At 43.6% G+C, this 12327-nt stretch overlaps 1 protein-coding gene across 4 annotated transcripts in view; it reads left to right on the top strand.

The window, feature by feature from the left end:
- MAPKBP1 (mitogen-activated protein kinase binding protein 1) overlaps nucleotides 1-12327 on the top strand; it is a 132686-nt gene that overhangs the window by 108634 nt on the left and 11725 nt on the right. For 3 of the 4 annotated variants that reach the window (XM_054026225.1, XM_054026223.1, XM_054026224.1), the window contains 7 exons: nucleotides 4225-4373; nucleotides 4928-4977; nucleotides 6068-6304; nucleotides 7836-8005; nucleotides 9630-9775; nucleotides 10272-10451; nucleotides 11581-11659. In XM_054026225.1, coding sequence (XP_053882200.1) covers nucleotides 4225-4373; nucleotides 4928-4977; nucleotides 6068-6304; nucleotides 7836-8005; nucleotides 9630-9775; nucleotides 10272-10451; nucleotides 11581-11659 — 1011 coding nt within the window. The remainder of the gene's footprint in view (nucleotides 1-4224; nucleotides 4374-4927; nucleotides 4978-6067; nucleotides 6305-7835; nucleotides 8006-9629; nucleotides 9776-10271; nucleotides 10452-11580; nucleotides 11660-12327) is intronic. The other variant, XM_054026226.1, reaches the window with a different exon arrangement.

The following is a 12327-nucleotide window of genomic DNA, read 5'->3' as shown; positions in this document are numbered from 1 at the left end:
AGAATCTGTGCATAAGTGGCTGTATAGAATTGGGTTGCTTCTTGAGGTGTAAGAGTATTGTATTGTAAATGGTCTAGGTACAAGGTCCACAGAAGCATTAAGATGCTCCATCCCCAGGGATATGTATTTTATTTTGTGAGGCTCCTTTCAGAGCTGTATTGTTTACAGTTTCGGTAGGAAGCAAGGGAGGTGATCTGCTTCACCAGCTAATTGGTGCAATGCCTCCATGTTCTGAGAGTGTCCCAAGGTGGATGAGCAAAAAAAGAGAGCTTCAGAAAGTTGGAGAAGCGAGAGCACTGATTAGGCAGTGGGGAACTGAAGATTTATAATCTAAAATAATGCCGTGTCTATCCAGCTGCAACTGGCAGTGTGTGGACTGGCCTCACCGACTATTGTCCTGGAATCCTATTGTTCTGCACCCCACCTTATGTAATAATGAATTCCTTTGAGCCATTTCGTTTTTATGCTTCTGTTGTTTTCTCTAGTGCATGCAATATCCCTCTGGGTTCTGCTTCTAGTCATGAGAATTGCTGATGTGTTCTCCCCATTTAACTTGAGCTGTTTTTGTTTGGGAAAATGTAGCCTGTGCTCATTTCATATCGCTGGTGCATTATGGGCTTTTCTGAGATATTTTTGCTTTTCATACTAGGAGTTGCATAGAGGCTTTTAATATAATTTTGATTTTTGGTGCGAACACATTGTTTTATTGTTTGGAAAGCACTTGGTCCCGATTTATTTGCAAGAGAGGTTTTACACTGATCTCGCTGTGGAAAGTTTCAGGGATTATAGACGCATGTGTTAGCAGAATGTATTTTTAAATCCCCTTTTTGTATGATTTTATTGAAGCTCTATCTTTAATAGCAGGAGATAAACTTGATTTAATTTTGGCTAGTGCTTCTAAAACCAGTGTAAAGAGTTTGTATGTGCTCTAGAGAAGCACTGTTTGTCCTTGGATTTATTCTAAATGGATAACCCCTTGTCAAATGTTTGATGAGGCAGTGGTCCATTCCAGGAAAGCTGGGTATTTCCCATGGCTGGGAATGTGACAGGCGTTTGATGTAAAATCAAGACTGGGGCCTGATTCACTACTGTTACTCCATTTTTACACCAATATAACTCCATTTTAATCAGTACCATTGTGATAATTACAAAGGGGTGTGCTTTCAATCCACAGACATTTTGAGAGAGGAAATACAGAACTGCCAGTATGTTCTGCATCCATCACCTCTTAGAGTGTTCTAACAGGATTAATATGTCCTTGAGCTCTGAGGGGGCAAGCAACACAGGCTCAGTGTTACAACATTTGTAAGTGTGTCTGTTATAAGAACAGTCACTGTTCTTAGATTCCCTCCCCCGCATCCTTTAAGTATGAATTAACTTCAGAACACAAAATGGCATAGGTACAATGATGTGTTAATTATATAGCATTATATGGCATTTTGCAGACCAAAGACTATGTCTCTACCCCAGGGAGTTGAAGCCCCAATCCTGTAACTAGCCCTGAGTCAGTGGATTTCTGCACCTGCAGGGCACCCTATTAACATCAATGGGACTTCAAATGGGCACAGGGCCACCCCCAGGGAAGGAGTTGATGCATGATCAGGACCCAAGATCAGATGATAAATTTGAGAGAAGGTAAATGTTGAATGAGGGGAGCAAGGGAGGAGAACAAGAGTTGAGGACAATAAAATAATGTGGTGGTTTAAATGAGTAACACATGTATCTTGAGATTTGTTTTTACTGTTACTTAGAGAGGAAGACCAGGGTTCATATAGGGCTGCTGGAAGAAGAGTGGGAGGAGGGTCAGGAAGAGGGTTCCAAGTTTATGGAAGAAGGCATGGAGAGCAAAATGGGCGAAGGAAATAAAGGTTGTTTTTCGGTGTGTGGTTTGGACAAGTAAAATAGACATTACAGGGTATATTTTTTCCAAAGCACCCAAATGACTTGGGAGCCTATGTCTCATTTTAAAAGCACCTAAACTTCAAGTCAATGAGGCTTGGGTGCTTTTGAAAATATTACCTACAGTAACCAGGCATGGGAGTATATTTGAAGAACGCATGTGGCCACATAAAGGTGGGCACAGAGAAGGGTGTCCAGAGAGTAAGGTTCGTTGTGATAATGTAGGACCAAGACTTAAAGTTGCATTAGACAGAACCAAACTGATAGTGTTGATAGCTTGTGTGCAGTTTGCATTGACCTCTCTCATGGTTCTAAAATTTTGTTTACATCCCATATGTCCTTTCTTTCCCTATTAATTTTGTCAGTCCATATTTGTCAAATGGAGACCTTCTTTTGGTGTACCTTTCTGTGTGTAAATTGCATCCATTCTGGTTGATCTACTAGCCCTTCCCAACTCCCACCAGCTCCAGTTTGCCCAAGAATCTCCCAAAAGGTAGCCGTGACTTGACACACAGTATAATCAATGAAGTTTGAGATATCTGACTAGTAATGTTATTAAAAAAACCTGATAAACAAAAAAATACCAACAAAGCCCTCGATGGACCACACAGAAAAACCACCATCAAACCTACCAGTGCATCAAAGGTAGCATTGTCTCCTGTGGTTTATACCATAATACACAATTTTTTACATATACGGGATAGCCACTTGGGATATGTCTACACTGCACCTGGGAGCAGGTCTCCAACCCATATGGACAGACTCCTGCTGGTGGGACGTAGGCTAGCATGCTAAAATTAGCAATGTGGATGTTCTGGCTCAGGCTGGAGCTTGGACTCTTAAGCCCACCCAAGCCACTAACCTTCAGAGCCCAGACTCCCAGCCTGAGCCAGAACATCCACATTCCTCTTTTTAGTGCACTAGTTTGAGCCCCAATGGTGCTAGTCTCTCTCTACCCAGGCTGGGAGACTGGTGCCCAGCTGCAGTATGGACATACACAAAAGGTTATAATGCATGAGCCCTGGCAGAATTTCACTACTCAGGCACAAGAGGCACAAAGCCTTGAGAAGGACAGACTGGAGAGACATGGAGACCAATAGGAAAGATGCAGAAACTCACAGGCGCAGATGGATAAATCAGAGAAGGGCAATCTGCAATTGAACCATTTTGTTGGAAGAATCTACTAAGAAAACTTTCAGTTCTATTCTGTCCCCTACTCTTAAAATATTGAAAGTCATCTGAAAAGGTGTGGGTAAGATCCCTCTACACTTCCGTATAAAATAGAAATTAAAGTGCCACCATAGTATAGAGGATCCTATTTTAGTACTGCCTGAAACTTGTAAATTGCAGGAGAATTTGGTCCCTAGCCAGATGTTTCTGTATTTGATAGATGAGTTATTTTTGTCTCCTGAATGTCTTGCACTTGACACCCACCCACAGCCCTCTGTAAAGGTTGCTAATGTTACACTGGGCTGTCTTGCCCAAGGTCACAGCATGGGTGCTGTGCTGACTGATTTGTCAAAGGCTTTTAATTTATTTAATTGCACTTTGTTACTTCAGCTGATTTTGGTTCAGCTCTAATTTGACTGAGTGGGTAAAATGTCTCTTGTGCTCATAAATCCTTTGTTGATGGAAATTTATGCTTGGGGTGCCTCTGGGATCCATGCCAGAAATGCCTCTTTTATCCATTTTGATTAAAGATCTATCCAAGGTATGTTTGACATTATTCAGTGTGCCCCAAGGCTGACACACAGCATGGTGATGTTTTGGTGCATGGGCTGTGCACGCGAGGTCACTGGGGTATAACAGGTTTGCATCCAGGAATCAAACTGGTCTTTCTTACAATATCCATCTGTTTCTCAAATGTCAAACTGCCATCAAAAGGAACATCTTGTGATGTTTATGTTGCATAGAATGCTCCAACAAAGGAAATTGTTTCTCTCTCTTAAATAGGTCCTGACAATCTTGACCTTAAATTTGGCTATCTACAGTATTACTGTTGAATATTGGTTTAAATTGGAAGATGAAACTACAGTTGTACTTTGCTCAGCTCTAGTGAATGCAGTTCTAGTCAAAATTCTCTAACTCTTCCTAACACATGAACATGCTGGACTGCCACTGGTCTGGTCTATTTCTTTGCACCTTCGAACAGTGGCTCAAAGTCAGGTTTTGCAGGAGGATCAGGGAAATGTTTGGAGAAATTGATACATCTTGTTAATTGTGCTGTATGATGGGTGTAAAGTGGGAGTACCGGGTTGTGTACGGGGGTTTCTTATGATATACTGTAATGTTGTCCAAATGTTCCTTCTGATTCCTTCATCCCAGGCACGAATCCACCTCTGTCCTATCGCCAGTGCCAGTGCTTTCATCAGATAGCGACAAAGATGGTGAAGATGAAGGAAATGATGAAGACGAGTTAAATGGGCTACAGTCTTTCCAAATTCAATCCAGCTGCAACCCTGAGAGAGACTCAGGTATAAATGGGAAAGGAGAAGGGCATGGACTGAGAAAAGGGAAGGGGACTTGAGCCTCGGCAGACTTGTGAGGCTGTATGGGGCAGAGAAGAGACATGGGAATAGCGAAGGTGTAATCAAGTGCAGGCAGGAAGGGAAATACCAAGAGAATATTTTTGGGGGATGGGAGCAGAGGGGGGATGAACAGCCATACTTGCCTATGCTGAGCTGGAGAGAGGCTGATTCTGACTTCCCTAATGAGAATTTTCAACAGATTCTTACTGATTCCGGTTGGCCAAAGAGGTTTTCAATCAGAGCTATGGGGGCTATTAATCTAGTGACTCCTCGGGCTTCTGATTCTTCAATAAAAAGCCACAGAGGTCAGTGGAAGCCTGAAGAAACCAGATCCAAGCTTCTAATGGTGTCTACTGTACCTGCTTCTAGGAGTTATCATTACTGGGGACAGGTATCACAAGTGAAAATGCAGTAGCCATGAGGCTTTAGAGGAAAGAAAGGGGGATAAAATAGCCTTACTGGCCAGGATGCCAACTAGACATAGTTTTTTCTCTTTTCAGATCCAGACCTTTCCCTCTCAAGAAGCCTCTCCCATTGGGAAATGAGGAGGGTGAGTCACTAATTCTTTAAAATTTTTCTTCTCATCATAAGGAAGAGTATCTATGGAGACCAGAAACTACTAATCCTGGTTGATGGTAGGAATACTGCAGTGAGAAATCTCCCAGTGCAGGAATCCCATTGCTGTGGCCATTCTGTGAGGAAGCATTCAATTGGGAGGAAGTGTCCAGTACTACCATGTACTGATTGTGGCTAGAGGATAAGAACAGCCATGCTGAGACAGACCAATGGTCCGTCTAGCCAGTATCCTGTCTTCCGACAGCGGCCAATCCCAGGGGGGTCAGAGGGAAAGAACAAAGAACAGGGTAGTTATCGAGTGATCTATCCCCTGTCATCCAGTCCCAGCATCTGGCAGTCAGAGGCTTAAGATTTTGTAGAACATGATCATCATAAAAATTAATCCTGGAATAGATCTAACTGTACTGGATCATCTAGTCAGTCAGTCCCATTGTCGGTGGAGGACAGGATGTGAGAGAGAGTTTTTAAAATGTTAAAAGGATCTGGCTTGAAATCCTAGTCCATATAATAAAATCACCTCTTTACCCATTGTTACTATTGAGTGCAGCAGAGTCTCGGTGTCTCAGTTTGTGCTAATGGCATGAGACCCAGCACTCCTGGGCTTTCACACTGCCTTACACAGATACATCTAGTAGCTATATTGGAGAGTCTTGGGGTTTCTCAACATCTCACACAGGCTGGATACTCTTCCATATATATTTAGGACCCTTTGGGGCAATTCTTTACCTCTGGTATCATGCTCCTTCACTTCAGTCCTGAATAATGAGCCTTTAGGAGGATACGTTGCTTGAGGCTGAAATTTAACTGAACCACTTTGTCTTGACATGAAAACTTTTGAATTGGTTTCTTTGGTTAATTAAATTTTGTTACAATGAGGGTGCACTTGGATCATCTTTACATTATGAGGCTCTTATAACAAAAGCTTTCTGTATGACTAAGGGTTTTTGGGTTTAGGAAGATGCATAGACAACTATTTTGACTTGATCCTAGGTTTTCTCTTCTATTTCTCCATAAGCAGAATTTTACCTCCAATGCTCTTATCGTTTTCTTTCGACTTCCTCCAGGCGAAAGAGATTGCAGAGATCCAACGTTCAGAGACTGCAATGAACAAGATTCCCCGGCAGCGGGGCCGTTGGTCCCAGCCAACCAGTAACATAGAGTTGACGGTTAAATCCATGCTGGACTTGCGCCAGCTGGAGTCTTTCTCAGTCTCTCGATCCCCCAGTCGAGACTCGCTGTCCCAGACCAGCAATGGGGATGACAGAGAAGAGCATGCTGATCTCTCTCTGCATGTCAACAAGGTAACAGTGGCTGTGGATTCAACATATAGGCAATGGGAAACCTAAGGCTTTCCATAGGAGTCTTCCTGGAGTTCTTTGACTGCTGCTGGCCAATGGGAATTGAGCCTGACACACTAAATGCCTGGTTGATTTCCTGCACTTTATTACTGGTAGCCAGGTGACCTCTGTCTAGAACACTCCTCCTCATTGAGCCATGGTTCCTCAGTTTCAGGAATGGCTGACCTGCATGTCATCTGAGGCCCACAGAGTTCTAGTGCAGCCTGTGATTGAGTTTATCTTTAACACAGTGCTGTGGCCTGTGAAGACTACAGGTATTAGTAAGCAATGAATTATCTTGCTCCAGAGACTACTTAGCTCAAGATGGATCATTCTGTGCTGGTACCTAACTTCAGTGGAGTTACTCCTGCTTTATGTTGGTATAAGTGGACACACTAAGCTGGGGGAGAGGTAGATACGCTGGAGGGTAGGGATAGGGTCCAGAGTGACCTAGACAAATTGGAGGATTGGGCCAAAAGAAATCTGATGAGGTTCAACAAGGACAAGTGCAGAGTCCTGCATTTAGGATGGAAGAATCCCAGGCATGGCTATAGGCTGGGGACTGACTGGCTAAGCGGCAGTTCTGCAGAAAAAGACCTGGGATTACAGTGGACGAGAAGCTGGATATGAGTCAGCAGTGTGCCCTTGTTGCCAAGAAGGCTAACGGCATATTGGGCTGCAGTAGTAGGAGCATTGCCAGCAGATTGAGGGAAGTGATTATTCCCCTCTATTTAGCACTGGTGAGGCCACATCTGGAGTGTTGTGTCCAGTTTTGGGCCCCCCACTGTAGAAAGGATGTGGACAAATTAGAGAGAGTCCAGTGGAGGGCAATGAAAATGATTAGGGGGCTGGGGAACATGACTTATAAGGAGAGGCTCAGATGAACTGGGGTTATTTAGTCTGCAGAAGAGAAGATTGAGGGGGGATTTGATAGCAGCCTTCAACTACCTGAAGCGGGGTTCCAAAGAGGATGGAGCTCAGCTGTTCTCAGTGGTGGCAGATGACAGAACAAGAAGCAATAGTCTCAAGTTGCAGTGGGAGAGGTCTAGGTTGGATATTAGGAAAAACTATTTCACTAGGAGGGTGGTGAAGCACTGGAATGGGTTACCTAGGGAGGTGATGGAATCTCCATCCTTAGAGGTTTTTAAGGCCCGGCTTGACAAAGCCCTGGCTGGGATGATTTAGTTGGGGTTGGCCCTGCTTTGAGCAGGGGGTTGGACTAGATGACCTCCGGAAGTCTCTTCCAACTCTAATCTTCTATGATTCTAAGTGAGAGGAGAATCAGGGTCAGTGTGTGTAATAGCTGGTTGATCTTGTCAGATGGGGGTATGTATGTTTGTGTGGTGGGAGGGGAGATGGGACAGGGCCAATGAAAAAAGTGCTGTTTTCTAATTGCACCCCTTGCTGTAGTTGGCACTATATAACTCCCACACTGCCCTGCTGACATCAAGGAAATACACTAGTAACCTCTACTATTTCTGTATTTCTGCACCAGGTTGGAGACTCTATAGCTCCTCAGGACAGCCGGCCTTGCATCCGACCCCAAATGATTCGGCTTGTGTCCTGTGAAGAGGGGGTTTTCACTCAGGAACTGGAGCCCTTTGAGAGTGAGGAATGTGTAATCTACCCTGAACAAGATGAGATCCACCCCACCGACAGTAGCAGGTTAAAAAAGCCAAACAATCTCTTCTGTGTATGGCTAAGCCACTGCTGCATCGTTTTCCTTGTCTGCAGCTGTGGTAACTTGGGTGAGGTGATTTATTGTCAGCTCGATGCTGGACATATTTAGTTAAGGACTTCACTAATACACTCCCGATTCTAAAGGGAGCTGAACCTTGGGTTCAGTAAAACAATCTCTGCTTGCGAGCAAGCCATGCATGTTGGCAAACTCCTCCAATTTCTCCTTGAAATAGACAACTTGGAAGAACCTCTCTTTTTCTTCCTCCCTTATGTGGGTTGAATTTAAGTAATGGAAAATCTTATGCTGGAAACCCTCCTGACGGTGGAGATGTATTTGGCTGTGGAATGGTCATCTTAGGGATGTGGTGGAAACCCGCTTGTTTGGGACATTTTAAAACTAGGCTGGACAAAGCTAATGAACAGGCATGCGATGACTGCATCAGCTAAATGGAATCAGAGAGACTAAGAAGACCTTTTGTCTTCCATTTTCTCTTCTTCCTTTCTATTTTAGACCATTCCACTTTACACCTTCACTCCCCCTATTTCCTTTTCTGAATAACACTCCCTCTCCTTCCACTAATTCCCCTACCCCATTCCAGTACAGAGTAACAGTTGTGAGTTTTAGGTGAGCTCTCATAGAATAGTGCATGCCAACTTTATGTAGCTGAAACTTTTAGCCACCCTCATCCCCCCCCCCACCCCCCGGCAACCCAGTTTCTCTTTATTTATGTTTTTAATTTTATAGTAATAATATTTAGACAGAGCAGGCCCATGTGCAGTTCCAGCATGTTAGAAAGGGAGGGCCTGTGGTGGTGTTGGATACAGATTGGACATGTTACAAAGCACACACAGTTTGCAAGCTGTCAGGGCTAATCTCCCTACAGTTATCTTACAGTAAATATCTGTCATAGTGACTTTCATGTTCCAAGTCAAATCTTAGAGCCTGGGCTCAACTAGTGTCTGAATCCAAAGTATTCCGTGAAATGGAACACTCTAATCTTCACAAATAAGGTGAAAGGGTACCATTGGCCTTGCTCTTTGATGTGGAGCTGGGACAAGAGCAAGGATTCAAATCTTCTAATGCTGACTTCCATGCAGTATTCACTGATGGAAAATCAGTCTTGCTGTCCTCAGAATCTGTTTTATTTCACAACACTAAGACCCCCAGAGAAATAGGATATACGAGTGTGGAAAGACACTGGCTTAGGCCTCAAATTGTGGAAAAAACTGAGTTTATAAAATCTGTAACTAGGAATGTTATGGAAAATACACCTTCTTCTTCTTTTTTTTTTTTTCCTAAATGGACTAGTGCATTCATTTTCTTGCAGTGTTGGAAATCCAACCACAGCAGCTCTGTTGGTGCCTGAGAATCAAAATGTGAAACTGAGTATAATCAGAAAGTGAAACAGACCAGTTTGATTTTCCTGTCCAAGCCTAATGAAATGCAAAAATAAACTGTATAAATGGTAAAAGAAATAAACTTAATTTTTTTAATAACTTTTTTAAATAATCAAAGGTGTTACTAACACAAGTAAGGACTCTAAAAATTATAATCTTTAACTGAACAAAGCATCTCTTCTAGTGTGTACTCTTCCTGTCTCTCTTGTAGTGAGTTCCAGGTAAAAGCTCTGCCCCACGGGAAGCTAGTTAGAGGTTACCACAGCAACGGATGCCCTGATAAGCACAGTCCTGACAGTGCTTGCTCGGTAGATTACAGTAGCAGTCGCCTCTCCAGCCCAGATCATCCAAATGAAGGTGAGATGTGAATACATGTTATGAGCCCATTTTCACGCCACATGGAACACTGCAGAAGCTTACTGGGATCGTTCACTGCCAGGCTTGGTGGCAAATTGGACTCAAAGACGTGATGTGATTTTTGGGGAGCTGGGGTGATGCTACTTTCCTATTAAAGCTCACCCTGGTATTACCATAAAGATTCAGGTACTTCTGAATATGCACTTCCCTGAGTACATTTGAGAGGGGTTAAAGAGTGAAGTGGATTTCTGCCTGCTCCCTTAACTACCTGCACAGTCAGGCCACTCTATGCTGTTGTCCTTGTGGGCTGTGCTGCCTGTGTAATATTGTACATCTGGGAATGGCATCCTAATGGCAGTAATGCTGATTTGCTGGTGCTCTGACCTTAGTCCTTAATGTACCACCGTCATGAGTAGCTTCTTCTAAGAATGATGTTCAGTTGTGGCCAGGATGCAGACATTATTGTTACTGTACATTATTTTCCACATCCTTCCAGATTCTGAGAGCACAGAGCCCCTCAGTGTGGATGGTGTCTCAGACTTGGAGGAACAGGTGGATGGGGAGGACGAGGAGGATGCAGGCACTAGCATGCTGGAGGGAGAGGTCCCCAAGACTCCAGATCAGGAGAAGTTCCTCAAGCAGCATTTTGAGACTCTGGTCAATGGTGGTGAAAAAGGTACACCTTCAAACCCAGTGGAAGAACTTTCTCCCTGGTGAGATTTTGATAGCTCCAGACCTATCTGCTTTATAAAACCAAGTAGACCAGAAGGTTCTGTCTTGCTGTGGCTCACACTTTACGGCTGAACCTTGCCTGTGTGTGGTGGGGAGGTGGTAGGGGTGAAGCAAAGTAGAAAGGCCTAAAGAAAAGGGTGTCTGATAACTCCCACAATGTGCAGATGAGAATGTGTGTAAGGAAATGTGGCTATGAAAAGGAATCCTTGTTTCTTGAGTTACTGCAATGTTTTTCAACCTGGGGGTTGTGACCTCCAGGCGGGTCATGGGACAGGTTTAGGGGGGTCCTGGGCTCGGGCTGTCAGCCCCAGCCCCAGGCGGCAGAGCTGGGGCTCGGCAGTTTCAGTCCCCTACCTTTTCAAGTCTTAGTAGGGGTGGAGAGTCATGATTTTTTTTTTCAAGTCCAAAGGGGGTCACCAGCACAAAAAGGATGAGAAACACTGGGTTAGTGAACTGTTCTTGTTGACCTGGTGAAGCGCTGTCCTTGGAATCTGGGAGTCACATTCTCTTGTCCCATCTCTAGTTTTGCCGTGTAAATGAATTAAATGGTCAGTGTGTCCATCTGTATAATAAGATGGGGGGTGGCCTCTAGTGGTGCATATCTGCATAGCAAACATCACAAAAGACAGAGGAGAAGCGGGACAGAGGGAGAGAATGAGGACATGAAATTGGAAAAAGAGATTTAGTTTGTATCAGTTGTTTCAGGGATCAGAGTGTCCTGCTAGTCATGAGAATGATTGTAGCTAGCATGGTCCCTGCATGCTATTTATTTTTCTCCCACAAGCCTAGATACAGGATAAGAAGAATCTATGGTGAAAGGAAGAGGAATATCCTTAGGGAAACCCTTCTTTCTTTTAATACAGTTTGAGGCTGGGGAATTGTGATGTGCTGAGTAGAATAGAAAAGGGCAGCAGGAGATAAAATTATTCTCTGTGTTGTCTTATTGCCTCAAGCAGTTCTGACGTCTCCTCTGAAATGGAGTAGCACCTGCTAGACTTCATCTGAAGAAACTTCATTTGTCCTAATGTTTGCATCTTGTTATATAATTTACACATTTCCCCCTGAATCCATAGGTGGATCATGTAGGACCCTGGAGAGAACTGAAAATATCAGCATTTCTTCTCGCTTTCTCTCCCAGTCCCCAGCTCTCAGGTACAGCTCTGCTTTTTTTAGTAATGTGAACAGATTTCTTCCTGGGCACTGGTCTAAAACATGCCAGCAGCTTTCTGGGTTTGACATACCTTGGCACAGTGGTCTCTTTGGATGGGGACCTGGCAGGCTGGCTGCAAACTCTCACAGATCAGATTGTCCATTCTGTATCTTAGTTGCTCTACATTGGCCTAAAGTGACACTGCTTCTTCTCTAATTTGCTTTTCACCATTTATGCTCTGTTTTATTTTCTGCATTTCATTCAGCTTGGACAATGAAAATGTGCTAGTCAGTTTTGTTTTTGTTTATAGTCAGTTCCTAATCCGCTTCATTTCTGGTTTCCATTGAGTGTCTAGGTTATAAACACTGCAGGGGAATTTATTTCCTCTAAAATTAACTGTTTCCATTGAAATTAAAATGAAACAAAAATAATGGAAACACTTCTACTGATTGGTTTTATAAAAGCTTTATTAAACACAACATCTAAACTTTGGGTTCAAATTGACTTGAGAGCATCATTTTAAACTGAGCGAGGTTCACCTTTAGCATTCCCAGGTTGTGTCCACATTAAGGGTTTTAGAGAAACTTCTTGACATTGCTTTAGTGGCAGTGCAGGTTCCACTCCAGAGGTAGTGTAGTCTGCCTGCTAGTGTTTTTGCCACTGGGTTGTG

The sequence above is a fragment of the Malaclemys terrapin genome, chromosome 4 (assembly GCF_027887155.1).
Source record: "Malaclemys terrapin pileata isolate rMalTer1 chromosome 4, rMalTer1.hap1, whole genome shotgun sequence".
Taxonomy (NCBI): domain Eukaryota; kingdom Metazoa; phylum Chordata; order Testudines; family Emydidae; genus Malaclemys; species Malaclemys terrapin.
Note: the sequence above shows the minus strand (reverse complement) of the source record. Positions and strands in the feature narration are given on the sequence as shown.